General features: G+C 38.9%; 2 protein-coding genes across 3 annotated transcripts in view; one reads left to right on the top strand and one right to left on the bottom strand.

Moving 5' to 3' along the window:
* The first annotated feature begins 8,085 nt into the window (after positions 1-8,085).
* The window catches only part of LOC125232312 (kinesin-like protein Klp61F), a 31,651-nt gene continuing 17,481 nt past the window's right edge, over positions 8,086-22,255 (top strand). For both annotated transcript variants that reach the window (XM_048137945.1, XM_048137940.1), the window contains exons 1-3: positions 8,086-8,251; positions 20,249-20,396; positions 21,200-21,352. In XM_048137945.1, coding sequence (XP_047993902.1) covers positions 8,187-8,251; positions 20,249-20,396; positions 21,200-21,352 — 366 coding nt within the window. In that variant the 5' untranslated portion in view covers positions 8,086-8,186. The remainder of the gene's footprint in view (positions 8,252-20,248; positions 20,397-21,199; positions 21,353-22,255) is intronic.
* On the bottom strand, positions 12,282-19,693 carry LOC125232350. The gene is made up of 2 exons (XM_048137982.1): positions 19,250-19,693; positions 12,282-14,255 (listed from the first exon to the last, which is right to left on the bottom strand). The coding sequence occupies exons 1-2, from the start codon at positions 19,258-19,260 to the stop codon at positions 12,539-12,541; spliced, it is 1,728 nt and encodes a 575-aa protein (XP_047993939.1). The 5' UTR covers positions 19,261-19,693; the 3' UTR covers positions 12,282-12,538.

Below are 22,255 nucleotides of genomic sequence, written 5' to 3'. Positions count from 1 at the left end.
CTACCGTCCTCTCTGACGGCTGACGACCAACTGAATGAAGCGCCAATGTGTAAACGCAGTTGGCCATTGGCGCCAAGATCCTTTGATGTGTGGACAAAAAACCGACACGAATCGGTTGGCCGGCAAGCGCTAGCGCCAACTGCCAACTTACGGCCAAGTAGCCCTCTACACACATGGCCAAGGGGGTTGGTGGAGCTGTTGGCCATGTGTGTACAGCGGCCTTAAAAAATTGGTTGTCTGTAAAGTCGGTTTACGGACGGTAGTTTAACGTGATAACGTCAAACATTACAGTAGTATAGAGAGGGGCGGTCAGAGTATAGCAAAAGGGGCCCGATTCTGGGACTTTTTTCACGTTTTTTTATTTATTTATTTATTTATTAAAAATACACAAAAGTTAACAGTATTTCACCAAAGCACTTATGTGGTAATATAATTATGTACATGTTAAATTGACATAAATAAAAGCAAACACACTTAAAAGTTAAACTATGGTTATTACATTAATCACCTAAGGAGTGTAGAGTCTATGAACCTTAAGAGTTTTCTGTAAAACACATCAACACTATCAGCAAATATGTCAATATCGTCTGTCTCCAACATGATGCGGTTAAGAGCAGCTCGGGCTCGAGCGGTGCGCCGGCCGCCGCGAACAGGCGCCGCCGCCGCCGCGCCGGCACCGCGCCCGGCATGCCAACCACCACATTCGCTCTTGGCACTTGCAGCCCCATTCTCTCAAGCACGGATGCGTCATCTACTCTATGGTGAAACAGTAAAACAGTTGGCGGTAATGCATAATATGCAGCAGTTTCCGTCTGGTTTCTAGAGTTTGAAGACCAACCATTCCTGTTACGAATAGAGATGGATACATAAATGGGTAATATCCGTACAGTCGTTTGTAAATGTGCCTACAGAACTTCCTCTGCACTCTTTCTAGCATAGTGTTTTGTTCTTATTAGAAAGAATGCATTAAAATAAGCATCTTTTATAATTTTTTTTTTTAAACCTACTAATTTAGGAGTTAGAGTGGTGCAAAGTTGCAAAATTTTCCCGTGGCATTACTAAGGCGCCAGAGACAGAAAGCGATATCGACGGAGCCCCGCTTATTACAGAAACTGCACAGAATAGGAGCCTTCGGCCGTTTGAAGATACCAAACGAACCTAACCTATACCTATATAAAAGTCGTCATTTTGTATCCTAGACCGTTTGCGAGACACGCGTTAATTTTATTAAAGTGCTAGTGCCATTTACTAATCTTAGAACCCTAATATCTCAGTAAATATTAATGGAGAAGAAAAAGTTTATATAACAAAACATCCTTATTTAAGAGGATACGATACCGAAGCACGAATTCAAATTTGAGATTTTTAGGTCTTTATCGCCGTCGCGCTGACGGGGGCGGCACCCACAGAGAGGCCCTGTGTGCGTGCGCGTGGCGCACGCACACACCCACGTCCGCCGTCGGCGCAAGTACTTACTCGCGCTCAAGCGCTCTCTATATTTTGTCTTGTTTCGGACTTCATGCATAATGTTTTGGACTCCGTGAAGATATTAATGTTTTAAGGAATGGTAGAAACAATTCCTTATCTTATACATAATGTGATTATCTTAAAAGATGATTTCTTTTAAGATAGTCACATTGTTAGCGAAATAAAGTTATTCGGTATGTAAAAAGCTAAAACCTTTTCGATTTCAAAGAGAAGCCATATTAAGTATAGGAGTAGGTACGTACAATCAACCAATTAATCTGAATCCTAGGTCATAGGCCAATCTAGACCCTTTCACAGTAAAAGTAAAACTGGCTTCTGTAGCAAATAAAGGACGGTGTCAATACGACAGGGTTCTAGAGTGGCCTAGGATTCTACATAATTGGTTGACAGTATCTACCTACCAAAAATGTATGTGAATCTTATTCTTTTTTTTGCACATGTTTGACAGAAGTGACAGCGTAGGAAAATTTAACTAGGTAACAATTTGGTACCTATTATACTTACCAGACACCGGATTATGTTCCAAGGTAATTAGAACTTTTTAGCAGAATACTAACAAAAAATCTGCCAAACAAAATCTTATTGCATAATTATGAAGCATAAGGACCTTTATGGAAAGCTACATATGCATCTTATATTTCTAATGTTCTAGGGTTGTGTATACATATTACCTACCTAGCATTAGAAATACAAGGCTTAGCACAGAACAAGACCAACCATAAAAATGCTTAACTAATTTGCCAGCTAAATTTAAACCTAGGTATCGGTACTTAAACGTATAGATACTTTTGATATTTTTATTATTTAAAACTTATTTATACTTACATATCAGCATTTCTGTTACCATAGAATTAAAACGTATATAACACTCATTTCATCTACCAACTAAAGGCATCTGTAATCTACATACAAATAAGGCCCGGTTAAAAGTCTCGAAATGTTATGTACATTTTATAATTAGATAAGTGTAAATGGGTCAAAAAATTGGGTCCATGTGCAATTGTGCATTAAGTAGGTGCACTTTTCCCAAATTGCTGCATGTATGAAATAAGGCCCATCAGTAACTTAACAAAAAATAAGGCATTTCTTACATACCGAATTAAGCGTATTGTGTCGCTTAACTTCAAACCTGGATAAATCCATTCTGCTACAAGGTTAATATATATTTTTTATATATTCAATCTTAAAGCAGAATGGATTTAAGTACCCAAGTTTGAAACTAAGCGACACAATTGATAGTATGTATCTAGGAGATATTTTCTTTACAGAATCGTATTATTCAATTGATAGTATGTATCTAGGAGATATTTTCTTTACAAAATCGTATTATTCAAGAGCACAGTTCAAGAGCGCTATGATAAACGCACGTCGAAATAAAGTAAAATTGACAATATTTACCGATGAGATTGTGCTCTGTGTGTAATGGTAAACATTAATAATATGAAAAGTAATTGTTTCAGTCAGAGCATCTTCACTCGTCTATTTCGTCTTACTCTTTAGTTGTGAAACATGGGTGACAAAGGACGGTCGCCGGAAGGAAAAGAATAAAAATATATGGATACCTATATATATTATAATATTTATCCCGTAGGACAGCAGGTTACTTCAAAGTACTTTAATTAACTACCTAATTTTAATGTTGTCTTCGGTTCCCGTCGTCGTTCGTCGAATCCCGGTAAGGGTATTTATTTGTGTGATGAGCACAGATATTTGTTCCTGAGTCATGGATGTTTTCTATGTATATAAGTATGTATTTATCTATTTAAGTATGGTTTTGTATTTATCTATAATACAATACAATACAATACAAATGGTTTATTCGCAGTAATATGGTTACAAAATGGTCTTATATACTAGATAGTTCTACATATTACACCTTTACAGGCTATGGGATATGGGTTAAATTGTGGCGTAGGCCAGAGGCTGGCAACCTGTCACTGCAATGTCACAGTTTCGTTTTCTTTCAACCCCTTATTTGCCAAGAGTGGCACTGAAGTTTTATTAGTTTCATGTGTTCTGCCTACCCCTTTATGGGATACAGGCGTGATTGTATGTATGTATGTTATCTATTTAAGTATGTATTATTTATTTATTTATTAGTAAAAACATGTTTACATGACATTACAGTAAAACCAATGCGTCACGAAACTTAGATAACAAAAAAGAAAAAAAAACAGTAAGTAAGAACATGAAAAAAAAAACAAACAATCAAGTTTAAAACTAAACAATTTATTTGGGCGATGACGTAACAGCGTGGCTCCGTTGCGTCGTTTGCCCCAGTGTAAGATTCGGCAAGTTGCCCCGGAATCGCCGAAAAACCACACCTTTCGGCCAGAAGTCTGCGCTCGCGATGGTGTCCTGCGCTATATCGTCGCCTAGCACCCATAGTACAAGCTTTGCTTAGTTTGGGGCTAAGTTGATCTGTGTAAGGTGTCCCCAATATTTATTTAATTATTTAATTACTTACCATAATGTAATAAAATGTGCATTTTTTCGTGGTTACCAACATGCATACCAACCATAAAAATGCTTAACTAATTTGCCAGCTAAATTTAAACCTAGGCTATTTAAACGTATAGATACTTTTATCTTATTTATTTATACTTATTATTTAGATCTTATTTATACTTTTCGGCAAAGCATTTTTGTTACCGCAGAATTAAAACGTTGGTAATACTCATTTCATCTACCTACTAAGGGCATATGTAATGTCAATGCAAACAAGGCCCGGCTTTTAAGTTTCGAAATGTTATGTACATTTTATAAATTGATAAGTGTAAATGGTTCAAAAATTTCGTGCAGTAAGTAAAAAAGTAAAAAGTAAGTATTATTAAACAGAAAAACTATGGGTCTTATTTGATGCAGGTATGAAATAAGGCCCATGCCGCCCATGTGTCCACATGTTCACAACCTTCGATACCCAAGAAGTAGCGCTGCGGAAATAGAGATGGATCGGATATAATCTTCAAAGATGAGCTATCAACAGCGCCAGTATTTGAGTGGTGGCCTCAGAGTGGAAGGCGACCCCGCAAACGCCCAGTACTTATGATACACAATACACATAAACACAATACATTATAATATTTATTGCCCCGTAGGACAGCAGGCTACCCCACACTACTTTAATTAAGTACCTAATTTTGTCCCTTTAAACTTAATATGAAATAAAGTCTGCCTATCTTGACCACATTGACCTTGACGCACTGTTTGTTAAGACTTGAACCCCTCTAATTTAGAGTACCATCATATCCTAAATGCATAGTCCTGAATAAATGTGTTTTAGACGACAGACCGTAGTATAAATACTTATCTCAAAAATTGATGATTGAATTCATGAACACAATGTTTACACAAAGTTATAAAACTTAAGAAGCGAGCGATGGGCCTTATTTAGAGAAGTAACTATTTAGGGCATTTTTTGATTCTATGTCTGCGAAGAAAATATACAAAACGGCATGATTGATAAAACTTAGAAGAAATATAAGCACTGGGCCTTATTAAGGGCAGGTACTGGTACCAACCTGAACAAACTATGTATTACTAAATAAGGCCCATCGTTTTTTTTTATATTTTAAAACATGACTTAAATTATTAATATTATGTCTGTTTTTATTGTGTGTAAATAAGTACATATAATATGACTAATATAACTACTTACCTAATTGGTGTTCGGCAGAATAGTAATAAATAAACAATGATGACCGAATACCAAATTTTCGGCAAAATGGCTGAAAAGACCGAATACCAAATAGTTGCCTAATATTCGTGGAATCTATCGTAAAATACAGCATAACTTTATAATTGTTACTAGTAAACCAATGACGAGAAAAGTTATGCATGTATAAAATAAACCTATACCTGTATGCAATTGTTACGTACCTATACTTATAAAAATATGGACTTAGTATTTCCACAGAATATATAATACAGATTCAAACTTTCACGATTTTTACACATATTTAAAATTGCAAACGGGACTTAATCGCGTATTTACTATGTTTTAAACACTAACCTCCGACGTTTCAAGGACGGCATTGTCCCCGTGGTCTCGGAGCAGACTGGTCTTTTTTGGACCACCAATTTTAAATATGAACATATAATAGTACGTATTTCTAACTAAAAAGTTCGTCAAACACGGTATGTCGATATTTCGACGTAGTATATCGATAACTTTTCACATCACTAGATTATCGACATTAGATGTCGAGTATTTCCCATCACTTTATCTCAGTGTACGTATATAAAAACTTAGCCCCGCCCCTAAATTTGGTGCGATAGGGACAACTGCAGCTCAGGCGCGAAATCCCGCGTAAAAACTGCAAAAATCGAGGTTCCGCTCTCGACTGTTTCCTCCTCCAAAACTTAACCAATCGTTACGAAATTTGGAAATCAGAATGACAAGGAAATTATCTGTGTCGGACCGTTTCGTTTTTTTGGATAATTGATCTCAGTTTTGAATACCACGCCTTTCTTTCTGGCAAATTCAATTAAGCCGTTTTTGCCAACTTTGAGAGGCTCTAATTCCTTTTAAAACAAAAATATCAAAAAAAGCAAAACGGTCCGACACAGATATTGATAATAAAAGTCTGTGTTGAAAAAACCATTGATCTAGCTTCAAAAACCAGAGAGGAAACAGGCGAGAGCGTTTGTATGGAGAAATGAGGGGTATCGTAGCGTCTTAAACGTGTTCTATATGATTTATCAATATTAACATAGGTTATATTGGTAAAAAAATCATCGTAAATTTATTAAGTCTCTGGCGCCTTAGTAAATACTATGGGAAAATTCGCAACTTCGTACTGCTCTAACTCCTAAATAAGTAGGTTTTTCAAACAACTTCATTCTATAAAAGATGCTTATTTTAATGCAATCTTTCATGTTTTTAAATTATAAACACGGTCATACAAGTCACACGACACGTTTTAAGTCCGGTTTCTAGAAATAATTTATTGTAAGAGGTAGAAATAAATCAAAAAGGATAAGTTACCTTATTTGGTCGTATCATAGTAAATGATACATGCATTGAAATGAATTTATCTTTGGTATTCAATTTATTTCCAATTAAGACAACTATGTTTAAAGACGGAAGTTTTAATTTTGTTCTTATTATCGTGTTTTAATCTGACTACACATGGACCAAATAGTAGTATTAGTATATAGAGACATCTGGCCAAAGAATATGATACTCTGGCCTACATTTTTGTTTTAATTTTTTTATAGATTTTCAAAATAATATGCGTATAACGAAACGCTTTACCTAAAACTGCCTATTCACGAATCAGTTATTTTATTTTTACGTGTGTAATATTGGCTATTCTGATGTCTACATATAATTATTTTTTCCCCTTACTAGCTCGGAAACACGTGTTTTGTCCTTTAATACCAGCGGGTAAAAACGCATTTTATCCACTAGTGGGTAGAGTAATTTGACCTTGAATAAAGCCAAATTAACTGCTTTAAAATTGATAAAAGTAGGTGAATCTAGTTAAATTAAGATGATTTACCACCTGTGGAACTACTGGAAGCAGTGATAAACGCATTTTTTTGCGTTGTAGTTTCCTCGCTATAGTGAGGGGAAAAGTTTTGTGTTACACTCGGGTGCAAATGTATTTTACTTCTCGTGTGTTAAAAAACTCGCAAGTTCAGGATTCTATTCTCGAACCACTCGCTTCGCTCGTGGTTCAACTATAGAATCCTTTCACTTGCTTGTTTTTCAATTCCACACTCGGCGTTAAAATACAACTTTGCCCCCTTGTATAACAAATAACTATTATTTTTTGGAGAAAAACTGTTCGTGGACTATAGAAATGAGCGTCATTTAATGTTTTTCTGTAAAATTCTTAAATAAATGTTACTAATTTGATATTTTGTCTTTATTTTTACCGATCTAATGGCCGCTGTACACATATGGCCAACGGTTCCACCAACCCTTTGTGAAACCCCTTGGCCAAGATAAGAGCCGCTGTTTACACATTGGCGAACCAATCACTTGGCATTGGCTCTTCATGAAAGATGGACGTGGAATGGAAAAGTCTAGGAAATTCTAGGTCATAAACGTTGTCAGAAAAATTTGATTAAAAAATAATAACCCCGTAGTAAAATTAAATTATTTGAAATATTAACAATTTTTTGAATATTCTGATAAGAATATTTATCTTTTTTAGGAAATACATTAAACATTTGCAAGGTTATTTTATTTCCTAAAATCTACACTATTATTGGCATAGATAAACTTATTATTTTCGTAAATATTTCACTACTGTCCTCTCTGACGGCTGACGACCAACTGAATGAAGCGCCAACGTGTAAACGCAGTTGGCCATTGGCGCCAAGATCCTTTGATGTGTGGACAAAAAACCGACACCAATCGGTTGGCCGGCAAGCGCAAGCGCCAACTGCCAACTTACGGCCAAGTAGCCCTCTACACGCTTGGCCAAGGGGGTTGGTGGAACCGTTGGCCATATGTGTACAGCGGCCATAATGGCATCTGAACAGCAAGCCTTATTATTTTTTTGATATGGCAATTGTACCCAAACCGAAATTTGAATTTTGTTTGAACGACTCCGTTCAACGGATTCCCTTGACGATAAATTGGGATATTGACGCATTTTATTTTATTTTAGTGAATTGTCCAGGAATTTTGGAACCATTGAGTGTAACAAACATAGTGTAAAGTATTTTATGTGTGTAGTGCCAAGATGACGTCGGAAAAAGGCTCTCGGAGAGATAAGAACCAGAACATCCAAGTGTTTGTGAGACTAAGGTAAACTTGTACGATTTCTTCTATTTAACTGTATTATTGTACAGTTCTACTCTTATTTTTACCGAAGGATTGTGATAACTATTCTGTTTTCAATAATTATTTCATATGCTCACTATGTTTTGGCCCTTTCAGTTATTGTTTTGAATGGTGTTTTAGTGTGTAGAAAGGGCGTCTTTCTTTGTACTTTCCGATATTTTACAATCCAATAACACATTTACATAAGCCGTTATACGTTTATCTATTAATTAGAACTACAAGAGCTAGATTTTCTTGTTAATTATGTCAGCATGAGTCATATCATTTTATTATGCATTGTCTACATTGGCAATTTTCATGCCTACAGTGATCAAGTTCTGATATTTTAGTATTCCTCCAAAATTCAGTTATATAAAAATTACATAATTAAAAACAAAAACATACAATATTTTATCTTTATAATCATAGTGTCTTCTTTTCCTATTTTCATGCAATGTATCACTACCACCACAGACAGTTACTCAATGTCCTTGTAATTTTACTATTCTCGCTATACTTGCACATGATGTAACTTCAGTCACTGTGGTATGTAACATTACACAATATTTTCTTAGTTTTAACCACATTTATCAGTAATAACAAAGCATTTCCATAAACCAGACTTTGGATAAGAGTGTCCTATCTTGGTATTGTTCTTCCTCCATAGTCTTGTTCTTTCTATGAGAGTGAGATGATAAAATTTTTCAAACAGAAACAAACTTCTGGGTCATTCCATTGTGACGGGTGGGATATTTATACTCTTTTTTGCCTACATTTTGCTTTATTTCTGCCAAACGGCAACAATTAGCGTATTAAATATGACATTATCAATTACTTGAATAATCAATGCGTACTGTACCATCAAAAAAAATATGAAAATGTCATTATTATTATGAGAAATTGATGGTATAAGAAGTGTGACGGGTGGGACTTCAAAGTGCCTCTCCTCTCCGACTTGACTTACACAATTCGCAATTGGTAAGAAACTACGAAACTTTTGTTAAACAACACATATTACAGCTTACCAAAAAGGCCAACTCTATGTTATACATGATTAGAAAAGCCTTTCGCTATATGGACAAGAAGCTCTTTATTAGAATCTACAAGACGTATGTAAGACCATTGCTGGAATATGCGTTCCAAATTTGGAATCCATATTTTCGAAAAGATATTAGTCTGATTGAAAAAATCCAAAGAAGGGCAACAAAACTGGTACCATCTCTTCGCAACCAACCTTATGAAGACAGGTTAAAAGAATTGGGTCTGACAACCTTGGAGCAACGAAGACAACGCGGCGACTTAATAGAAACGTACAAAATACTCACAGGACGCTATAATGTACCTTCATTAAGTGACATTTTCACTCGGAGTGTGTGTGACAGACTGAGAGGACATTCCCTGAAGTTGACACGGACACAGAGTAGTAGCAACCCTAGATGTCACTTCTTGTCTAACCGCGTAGTGAGAGTGTGGAACAGTTTGCCCGAAACCGTAATCAGTGCACCTACAGTGAACTCTTTTAAAAACAGACTAGACAAATATTTATTGAATGGACAAAACACAAGTGCATCAGGACATTGACGTGCACGTATCAGCTTTAAGCTGCCTGTGCATTAGCAAAATAATAATAATAATAATAATAAGCCCCCAGGGCAGCTTGTGGCGAGCTGAATGGGAAGTGGCGTCCCTTGGGTCCCATGCCCCCGAGAGTCGATCAGATCCCTCCCTCCGGCTTGCCTTCATTGGCCGGCCGGAGTGAACACTGAGCAGGGGTCGCAGGACTCTCACCTCTGGCTTGCCTTAACCGGCCGTCCAGAGTGGGGTGCCAGAGCTATATGCTTGCAGGGTGGAAGTGAAATATGCATAAGACGCGAGTTGGCACAGTGGCTGTTTCGTACAGACTGGGTAGAAAGCGGCGCACACCTCTCCACACCCTGAGCCGCTCACGCAGGTGTCCGATAGTCTCCCCCCATAGACCATTATCCAGTCCATCCGACTTGCACAACAATAGCCTATGACCTTAGTTCCCATCGCAACACAAAAGTGCTGCACTGAAATAGTCTTTACACCTGGCGGGGACCATCTCCGGATGTATCATATTGTGCGCTCGGGGATGGTATCCGCCAGGTGTATCCCTTGCCTTTAGATTAAAGTGTCTAAAAGGGCCTCTGTGCTGTTGGCTTCGGCCCCACACATGCCTCCCAAAAGTCCGGGACCCCATGGTCCCGAGATATGGTAAGACATACAAATAATAATAATAATAATAATAATAACAACCATTTTTTATTTAATTCCTGATATTATATAGATTAGGTATTAGTATAATTTACGCAAATAACTCGTAAAACAAAAATAATTTTGCTTCTCAATGCTTGTGACGGGTGGGACAGCGCTTTGTGACGGGTGGGACGAGTAACATTTGAGTATACAAATATATGAAAAATATAAAGACAGTTCGTTTGTATTTACTTTAAATCAGCTCTTTTATTAATTATTTAATGTTACAAGTAATAATTTCAGTAGTTTTCTTAGAGCATTAAACCAAAAAAAATATTTTTTCAACTTGAATTTTTAAAGGTTCAGAAAATTGTCAAACCTTGTCAAACAGTCTATTACCACATACTTTTATCAGTAGGTCAGAAATAATGTCAAAAATTTTACCAGTTTTAATGAAAAAGACTTCTTCCTGACTCATAGGCCTCATTGCATTCATTGTGTTCTAAAAAGTAATACCACAACCGAATTAAGCAATATTAGACATATAATTTGCTTTAATATAACCCAGTTAGGTTTAACTAAACTTAAAAGAAGGATTTTATACTCATTAACTCAAGTTTTATCAGATAACCCATTTTGCTCACCCGTCACTGTGACGGGTGGGACCTACTTTGAAAAGCGTTAAAAGTATACTTTTATTCACAAGAGCAACGCGTTTTTTAGCTAAAATAACCAACCTCAACCTAATTGTTACTTTCACAAAGTAAGACATCAAGAGTTTAGATACTTTTAGGGTAAACAAGAAAAAACTTTGTTTTATTGTGACGGGCGGGACGTGAGTTACGCATTGTGTAGACGCCCAATAAATCCTAACCATGAAACTTAATTTAAATTTACTTGCCACTGGTTTAAACAGCTTTAAATATATTTTCTTTTTAACCGACTTCAAAAAAGGAGGAGGTTCTCAATTCGACTGAATGTTTTTATTTTTTTTTTTATTTATTTTTTATTTTTTTTTTGTATGTATGTTACTCGATATCTCCGAGAATCGTGGACCGATTTTCAAAATTTTTTTTTTGATCGAACCGGTATAACCCCGAGATGGTCCCATTGGCACCAAGTCAGGGTCTGATGATGGGATCCTGGAGAAATCGAGGGAACTCTTCAAATGTTATAGGCACATGTAATGTTTTTAGTCTATTTTTCAAAGGTACACCAGTATTTACGTCTGATGGTAATAATTTTATGTGGCTGAGCTGATGATGGAAGGTCAACTCCTCAATGGTTAGGAGTTTAAGGATAATTCTTTCACTACTGTATATGTATTCGGACTGATACATATAATATCACTAGGAACCACTAAAAATCAACTGAGCTGATGATGGAAGGTCAACTCCTCAATGGTTAGGAGTTAAAGGATAATTCTTTCACTACTGTACATGTATTCGGACTGATACATATAATATCACTAGGAACCACTAAAAATCAACAAATAAATAAACTTTTTAACAAAAAATAAAACCGCCTTCAAAAATAAGCGCGTTACAAAACACGGAGAAACTAAAAAGCCAAAAATAATAAACCTTTCAATTCAGATTTCTTATCGTATTGCAATAAGCTAAACATCCAAATTATAAACAAATCAATTATTTTTGGAGTCGGTACCAGCCTGTGTATGGTTGGGTGGGGCAAACAGGCAATAGCAAGGCGACGAACAGGTCTGGTACCGACTACAAAAATAATTGATTTGTTTATAATTTGGATGTTTAGCTTATTGCAATAAATTACGATAGCTACAATCGGAGGTCCGAAAAAAAACCAAAAACTTTTATTACTAATTTAATTAAAATCAAAGATACAAAAATTATAGCCTAAGTGCGATGACAATTGTTCGAAGTCTGAATCAAGAGTGCGTGCTAATAGAATTGCATTAGTTAGGTAAAGTCGTGTTATGCTGATCTTGCGCCTCGTGCGGCAGGTCGGTGAACGTGCGCAGCTGACTCGGTGGTTGTCCTTATGGTGCAATATGTAATTCCTCCATCCACAGATCGGCGATTATTTTCCCACGTTTAGTGAAAATATCGACGGGAGTTTATCCTGTGTTCGATGTGTCTCTAAGTTTACTGAGGCTCCGTCGTTGAGTGTTCTGCTACTTGGCTCTGGTTTTGGTGAGATTTCAGTTGAACGGTGCCTGTAGAATTTTCTTAAGATTGCGAACGTAAGTGCGCCTGCACCTAGTATTAGGGTGACGTACAGCGGTATAGTTGTGTGGTATAACGTGTTTGACGGACTCGCATCCAACTGGAGAGGAGTCTCGAATATGAGGTTACTCTCGGCGTCGTGTAGTCCTTTGAGGTCCATGGATTTCAGACTGATGTGAGGGCGTACCGTATTAGCTTGATCGTTAGCTTCGCGGGGGATGTCGGCTAGTTTTATAGGATGTCCTTTTATTACATCCTTGTCGTTGGTGATTGTAAACTCCGCTGTTCGTAGATAACATTTCAGTGGGATAGTAACTAGATAGCTTCCTTGTAGTGTAGTGAAATCTTCTCTGTTGCAGGATAACTGTATTTTCGTTGGTCGCGGAAGTGAGATGATATAATGTTGACCATCCAGTTCCTCCATGGCTGGCCTTGACAGGGATACTGTAGCGGGATGGCAGGATCCTTCCGTGTCTTCATTCTTGATCAATCTGTTGATGCAGTCTGGTGATGTCCGAAGTTGAAGGCTAGCTCCTTTCTCGCAGACATAGTGGTGGTTAAACTTCGGGCATTCTGCCTCCATGTACATGAATGAATCCTCATGTGTTGCTAGGAAGGGATATGGTGGGATGAGGACTTCTTGGTTTCGATTGGGTACAATGGACAGTCTAAATAGGTCGAAAACCTCCGACGCTATTATAGGAAATTGAAATGTAATTACTATTTCGCTATCGGTGTAATAGGATCCCGGGCGTATTATGTCATAATATTCTCGCAACTCTAAGTCTAGGACTCTATCGCTACCGTATAATAATTTTAACTTGTCTAACATGCTTCTTAGAACGCTAATCTCTATCATAGAATGATGAGCACTAGAACTACGGATAAATGCTAAACTATTTTCTATTCTTAAAAGCTCCTGGCTCAAATCTTCCACGTTCTCGCTTAAAATTATTAAAAGTTGGGCAAATTTTGCATATTTAATTAAACTATTTTCTCTGTAAGCATTACTATCTAAAATTACCTCTAAGGTGGCGTTAATTTTCTTTTGATTTTCCACCAGGGTGTCTAATATACTGCCTTGGCGACTTGCCCAATCCTTGCTTAGGCTCACGTGACTATTTAACTCTGAAACTATTTTATTCTGGTTCAGTTGTAAGTTTTTGATAAGGTTATTATAGTTAATGGCATCCGACTGGTCTAGGTTTCCGCTGATGCTTTTAATTACTGTCCCCAGTCCGTTCACGAGACCTCTCTTAACTCGTGCCGGTTCTAAGGTTTCAAGCTGACTTGCCACTTTCTGTAATTTATTTACTAGATATATTATTTGATTTTCATATAAAAGGTACGTGTCGTTAACTAGTCTAGCTTTGCATATCTGTAGCTGTCCAAAGGTTAAACTAATTTTATCTTTTATTTCGTCAAGTTGTATATATTGCAGGTAGGTATGGTAATGAGTCGTAAGTCGCATGGGTCCAAGTTTGTAGGGCAGAACTCCGGGTCCATCATCTAGGCTCTCAAGTTTTATCTCCGAGCCCTGCATCAGGGGAATTGTCAGCAGCAAAAGAACTCTGTAACAAGGGATGATCTCCTTTAGGGACGCGCTTTATGCGTGATTTAGCTACGGGTCCTCGTTTTTTCGAGGTATAAATGTGTATTGGGAGATCGGCTAGTACTGTATCTTGGGTATAACGAGGGGCGGTTTTCTGTCGGCTTGCTAGAGGGTTTTTTATAAATACTTGTTGCTGCGGGGTATATTCTGGTTCGGGTTCGCGGCTTTTATTTCTACTTTCTATTAGGGAGGTTCGATTTGAAAGGGATGTATCATTAATTATATCATAAACTTGTTTCATTTGCATCTTATGGTTTTGGACGTACTGTTGCAAGAGCCGTCCGGTTATGTCAGTGTCGAGGGGGTTTCTGGGGTCGAAATGACCTGTCAATAAGTCAAATGGTCTGCACTTAGTGAAGCTGTGAATAGAACTATTATAGGCTATGATAGCATAGGGCATAAGGTTGATAATAGGTTCATCTTTCTGTTTTAATTTTAGTATACGGAGATGTTCGAGGATCGTAGAATGGTAACGTTCTATGATGCCGTTATCATTTGGAGAATGAGCCAAAATTTTATGGTGATTTATCTTGTGGAACCTGACAAATTCGGCAAAGAGCTGGTTAGTGAACTCAGTTCCGTTGTCAGTAATTATAGTGATGGGAACTCCATGATGCGTGCAATATTTCAAAAGGGCTTGAAGAATACTAACTGCGGTTCCGTCTCGTAAATGATATGCTTGACCATACTTGGTGAAAACATCCATGAAAGTTACGTATTTTTCATTGTGAACTGTAAATAGGTCCATATGAACTGTCTCAAAAGGCTTAGTCGCGGGGGGTACGATATTGAATTTAGGTCTTACCGGATTTCGGTCATATTTAGCCTGACCGCAAGTAGTGCATTCGTTAATGAATTTCGTGATTTGATCCTTCATTTTAGGCCAATAGAATTTCCGGGAGAGTGCTAGGTAGCATTCGGCAATGCCACGGTGATTGGTTTTCCCATCGTGGTAGTTATTAATGATTTCCTGTTGTCTAAGATAATCCTTTACATTTTCCAATTCTACTTTGGAAAGCACAATATTCATAGTGGAGCTTTTGAAACTGCTCTGGATGATGGGGATGATTTTATACATGGCGAGTGGGGGCTGTATAAGCAGGGCGGTTTTGACCTTCGGGTTGACGTACTCCTTGATAGCGTCAACAACGTCTATCTCTAAATTGAAATTTGATACTTGAACGGATGCGCGGGTGTGAGTGTCGAAAGGTTTAGTCACGGTCGGTTTCCTTTTTACATCATCTACGACTGTAAGCACGATCTGTCTGTGAAACTTGTTGAGTGGCTCATCGGTAATTGGTACTTCCAATATGGGGCTCTCTTCGCTGGTATGCACAGTTTCTGTGGAAGAATTGCCTAACATCTCCGGTATTTCTGTAGGGTTGGGTAGTATTGAGCAAAGCTCGTCGGCTACGATGGATTCGATTTCCTCATTGTGGATTTCCACTCTGGATAGGGCATCGGCGTTTGTGTTGGATTTACCTTTTTTATATACGACTGTGTAATCATATTCACTTAGCCTCAGTCTCCATCTGGTGAGACGTGAGTTTGGTTCCTTTATATTCATGATCCACTGCAAGGGCTTGTGATCAGTTAGAATTTTGAATTTACGTCCAAAAAGGTAGGGTCGGAAGTACTTTGTGGCCCAAACTATAGCGAGTAACTCCTTTTCAATCGTACTATAGTTAAGCTCACTCTCGTTAAGGGTTCGGGAAGCGTAACATACTGGTCTATCAGACCCTATTGGGCCTTGGGATAAGACAGCGCCCAAAGCGACATTAGAAGCATCTGTTGTCAGGATAAATTCTCTGGTAAAATCGGGGTATTGTAGCACAGGATCATTTGTAAGGAGAGTTTTGCATTTTTCAAAACAGTTAACATAATCAGAGTTAAGAGTAATCTTGTTTCCTTTCTTTAGGCAAATAGTAAGGGGCTTAGTAGTATGGGCAAAGTCAGGGATGAATTTTCGGTAATACCCAAGGAGGCCTAAAAATTGCTTAATTTCCTTTGGTGTCTTAGGTATCGGGTAGTTTTGTATCGCAGAGATTTTCTCAGGGTTCGGCTTTATGCCGTCCTTGCTTATTATATGTCCAAGGTAAGGTGTTTCAAGTTTCAGGAATTCGGACTTATCCATCTGGATCTTAAAATTTGATTCTCTTAACCTCTGGAAAACCTTTTCAAGATTGGTCATATGTTCCTGTAGCGATGTACTGAAAACAATTATGTCGTCGAGATACACGAGGCAAATTTCGTTTTGGAGGCCTCTCAGCACGTTGTCCATGACCCTCTGGAAAGTGCTGGGTGAATTACGGAGGCCCATCGGCATCCTGAGATACTCAAAATGACCTTGCTCTACGTTGAAGGCTGTCTTTGGTATGTCCTGGGGTCCATCTCAACTTGATAAAACCCGCTGGCTAGATCCAGTGTGGTAAAATAGTGACATTTTCCCAACTTATCTAGCACATCCGCGATGTTTGGAATCGGGTACTTGTCCTCAATTGTTTTATCATTTAGCTTGCGGAAATCGACCACAAGGCGCCATTTTTGCTTCCCTGAAGCATCCACCTTTTTGGGTACAATCCAGATAGGGGAGCTCCAAGCAGAGTCGGAGGGTTGAATTATTCCTTGCTCGAGCATCTTAGCTATCTGATCTCGAACCTCCTGTCTGTGTATAAATGGATACCGATAACTTTTCGTATAAACTGGTACCTCGTCGGTAGTCCTAATTCGGTGTTTAATTTTATTGGTAAATGTAAGGGCTTCTCCCTCAATATAGAAAACGTCGGCATATTGGGAACAAAGTAATTTTAAATTAGTCGCCTCTTCCTCGTTCAAATGTTCCGTGCGCAGGCGCGATACTACGTCCTCTGCGCGTGTACTAGGGCACAGTTCGGTGCGCATGCACTCGATACTATGGAGGTCAGCTTGAGCTGGCTGGTCGAGCGAGAAAATGACGTCATTCTGGGATTGGTTTTCAACCTCTATATATCCACGGCTGTTTTTAACCACTGTAAAACAGGCATGAATCATGCAATTGCTAATTATCTGGTCTCTTACTAAGACCTCACCGTCTGCGGTGTTAATCGGGGCTTTTATTATTTTCGACGTGCCTGCCGGGATTATTTCCTCGAAGTAATTATTTGCTTGGCTCGAGTGATATACTCGTATCGGATTGCTTGAAGTGCGGGTGAACAAAGTGTGTGTTTTAAAGTCAACATTAGCTTCCCAACTCGTTAATAAATTATATCCTATCAGACCATCAAAATAGTCGTGAAAACGATATAAAAATAGTTTTATATCACCAGTGTCATTAAGATCCGGGAAACAGGGTATCGTTAGCGAATAATCATTTCGGCTCACGGCGTGAACGTTGGTGACCTCGAAAGGGTCGTACTTAAGGGGAAAATTTGGGAAATAGCGTTGTACTGCCTCGGGGCTAATAAAGGACTCGTTAGCGCCAGTGTCTATTAAAAGTTTGAGTGGTGGGTCGCTGATCTGAATATAAGGCAGTTTCCTTTGAGACTGTAGATTTATCTCTATTTTGGCTCTCGTGAGCTGCTGTCCTTTTGAAAATTTGGCTGTTCACTAGTGCTGGCGGCAGGTAAAGTCTCGTTGCTGTACTGATAATCATAATACTCTGCTTCGACGTCGGGATCAACGGCGGGATCAGATTCCGTATAATCATCATATGTCACTGTGGTATCGTAACTATATTCCGGTTGCATGTAATAGTTATCATAGTATGAACCACCGGCATTGTATGAACATTCGTTCATGTGAATTTCGCGTGGTTTAAAAGAGGACTGATTTGACATGGGCAATACCTTTGGAGAATAAGCCTGAACCCCACTCATAGGCTTAGGATTCGATCCGTACTGGGGGTTATTCCTAGGGGGTAGTCGAAAAACGTTACTTTGAGGGTTGTAATTAGGGGGACGGGCGCCGAACATCTGTTGCGTCCTAGTGGGCATACGGTTTTGAGGGTACGCTTGCGTTGGGTTAAATTTAGGTGGTTGCGTAGCTTGTTGCGTCGGGCGCTGACCAAAAGGCAGTGACCAATTCGGTATCTGGGGCGAATGGAATGGACGTGGTGGCGTAAACCCTGCGGCTGGCGAGGGCAAAGCTACCCTATTAGGTTGATGCGCTTTAGCAGTATCTCCTCGCTGTTGCACATACATTACATTGAGTTCTTCCTGCACGAATTCTAGGGCCTTCTCAATCGTTTCTGGTCGCATGCACCTAATGCGTGATCCCAAGGGTTCCTTCAGGCCACGTACAAAAGCTTGCATAGCTATCTTTTTATAAAGAGTCCGTTTAGCTTCTATAGTAGTGCCTAAAGTTTCGTGTAACGTAACATACGTCATCATTGTGCTCAAAAGTGTCTGGCAATGGTCGTAAAACTCTTGGGGTGTCCTATTACCCTGGCTGGCTATTGAGAGGTCGTTGTATAACGCTGTCTCGTCACGTTGGTCAGAGAAATTGTTAACAAGGGCTGTCCTAATACCTAACCAGTTATCAGGAATGCCATTACTATTAATAATGCTTGCAGCAGTACCAGTTATTTTATTTAGTATTCCGTTAACAACGCATAGATTGAGCAATTCTCTTCCGGCTTCATTACGTACATAAGCGTCGACTACTTGATCACATATTTTAATGAATCGCGTAAGGATATTAGGATTGCCGTCAAATTCTGGGACTAGACGCAAGGTCTTGTAAACATCCTCTGGGGTCGCGGACATTATTGTATCGGACTCAAATAAGGTTACTGAACTATCTAAGGGACTTCCTAACTCTAAGTTGTCTAAATTCCTACGTAAATCTAGTGTTGCCCGTCGAACCTGACCCGGTGCAGGTTCCCGAGATCCCGATTTTTTGGGATGAAAAATTATGGAAAATAAGGATATACAGTATAGGGAAGCAAGCACACAAGAACAATTCAGGGGTACTCACATATGCTTCATTCTTGGTCCTTCACGGGAATCGATAGCTGGATTCGCCTCCGGTTTGCAGCTCGTAGATTCTGGATACTCGGCAGCGGTGCTTGATAGCCAACCCGGGTGGCTCGCGAACGCGCGGTCTCGATTTTTAGAGAACCCGAAATATTCACGAATTCGACCCGCGAGTATCCTACCGACTGCGCCAATTACGATAGCTACAATCGGAGGTCCGAAAAAAAACCAAAAACTTTTATTACTAATTTAATTAAAATCAAAGATACAAAAATTATAGCCTAAGTGCGATGACAATTGTTCGAAGTCTGAATCAAGAGTGCGTGCTAATAGAATTGCATTAGTTAGGTAAAGTCGTGTTATGCTGATCTTGCGCCTCGTGCGGCAGGTCGGTGAACGTGCGCAGCTGACTCGGTGGTTGTCCTTATGGTGCAATATGTAATTAATACGATAAGAAATCTGAATTGAAAGGTTTATTATTTTTGGCTTTTTAGTTTCTCCGTGTTTTGTAACGCGCTTATTTTTGAAGGCGGTTTTATTTTTTGTTAAAAAGTTTATTTTACACATATCACTTTCTCCATAATGTTTATTAAAAGCGCGAAATAGCGCTGCCAACTTAGGGTATATATATGCCACCTTAGACAACTGGTGCTAGGGGTACGTTTGGACACATATAAAATGCAAAAAAATGTCATAAAAAGGAAAAACTCATTGATTCATAAAATTAGGCATAATGTTCTATTCTCTAGATGTAGATTTAAATGTAAATTAAGTTATTTAATTTTTATGCCTGTGGTGTCGGTTTCGCTGGAATGACCCTTCTGTTACACAAAATAATATCAACTTACACAATTTTCACAGGACAGCATGGTAACAATACCATGACGAAGAAATTTTAGTGTTGTTTATGTAGGATCTTATTATAATTTTGAGATTGTATCAAATGTAAGCCTCCCGAAAACACAAAATGCGATGATTCATTTCAACCTAACAATTACAGACCTCTTAATCAGCGGGAGCGAGATATAAAGTCCCTGGGAGTGGTGGAAGTGGTGAATGGGAGAGAAGTGGTGGTGCGCCAGTCGCAGCAGACCTCGCTCACTAAGAAGTTCACATTTGACCGTGCTTTTGGGCCTCATACTAAACAGGTAAGGTGAAATACATAATGAGATTGTTTTTGTTTTGTTTCAAAAGTCGTCATCTGCAATAGATACCAAAAGACAAATAGTTGGATCAAGTTTACTGGCATGGTATTTGAATGAGAAGTGGGAAAATGATGCTTCTTCATTACATACATACATACAAAATGACGCTTCTTCATTGTTACTGCTAAATAGTACAACCTCTAGATTGAAGCCCAGTCAGAGACAAATAACTTGCAGCTCAGGGTATGTGGCCAAATGGCACAAACGCTCACGAAACGAAACGCTCGTAAATATCTATCTCTATCGCTCTTGCGTATTGGCGCGACAGAGCCAGACTACCTATCGCGGTGTTTCGTTTTCGTTTCGCGTCGCAGAAATGCCATTCAGCTACCGCACCAGATCTGCGTCAGCTCTAAAATCTCCTTTTGTAAAGAGATTATTACAAACAATGTTTTATTATAATAAACTTTGTCTGTATGCTTGAAGGTTTGTATTTACCTGTAAATACACACTCCATTCAATCAGAATAATATAGTCATCAGGCTCCCATGAGCCAAGGCGAGCTCACTCCATCGTAGGCCACGTCTTTGCCTTTGGCTAGTCTGTGGTCAAGAGTAAGCCCATTTATAAAAAAAAAAATGCCGGATAATGCAAGGAGGATGATAATGATACCTATTGCTAGCAAATGTTTCAAAACCAATTCCCCCTGATAAAAATACAATCGCGCTTGACTTGGCGGGGGCACTGCCCCCCCGAATATACATGTATGTAAGAATTTTCAATAATTCCACTTTGTATTTTCTCAGATCGAAGTATATCAGCAAGTAGTAAGCCCGTTGATAAAAGAAGTGCTATGTGGCTACAACTGCACCGTGTTCGCCTACGGGCAGACCGGCACCGGCAAGACTCACACTATGGTTGGCGAGAGCACTGGAGATGAAAATGTCAACTGGCAGAATGTAAGTTCCTTCAGTTAAACCCCTTAGTACTTGTTGAAGAAATGGCAATAGCCAGGTCCACACAGAGCGACTCACGTCGTGAGGCAAACTTCCAATGTAGATGTGCATATCCTGAGCCAAGTTTCTCGGCAGGCCAAAACGCGCTCAGCAATTGCCTTACTTTGTGTAGGCCTGGCTATTGCCATTTTTCCTCATCATAGGGTTGGCAATATTGACATTCATTAAAAATATGCTACTGTCATCATCATCCCCCCCTCCTTTTCCAATTATTTGGGGTCGGCGCAGCAGATCATCTTCCTCCATTCCTCTCTATCAGCCATCATTTCAACTAATACCTTTCACTCTCATATCATTGTTCACACATTCCATCCATCTTTTCTTAGGCCATCCACTACCATTGTATCCTTTTCTTTAGTCATTCCCTCAATGGATTGTGGTGTCATGTGATTCTGTTGAAGACTAGGTCCCTCCATAGGCGTCTGTTCCGCGCCAAGCGCATGGCCTCGTGCAGTTTTAATTGCATGGGTGCAGTAATTTAAGCTCACCATTGTATCTATCCACCTTCATAGTTAGCACTCGTTTTATAACATTGCTTTTAGCCCTCTGCATTACATGCCCATACCATGCTAGTCTACTTCCTCTCACCTTCTGTCACTGGCGCTACTCTCAGGCTTCCTCTTATATACTCATTCCGAATCCTATCCAGTCTTGTCACACCACACATCCATCGCAACATTCTCATTTCATTCACATGCAGTCTTCTCTCATCATCATTATAAATATAAATTTTAAAACTGCCACATAACTTCAACTATCATCTGGAAAGATGCTGTGGCCAATGATGATGATGATGACAGTAGATTGTGCCATTTTCATGTTAGCTGGGTCATATGCTCGCGACCT

The sequence above is a fragment of the Leguminivora glycinivorella genome, chromosome 1, assembly GCF_023078275.1.
Source record: "Leguminivora glycinivorella isolate SPB_JAAS2020 chromosome 1, LegGlyc_1.1, whole genome shotgun sequence".
Classification (NCBI taxonomy): Eukaryota; Metazoa; Arthropoda; class Insecta; order Lepidoptera; family Tortricidae; genus Leguminivora; species Leguminivora glycinivorella.
This window is presented reverse-complemented; position numbering and strand designations above follow the sequence as displayed.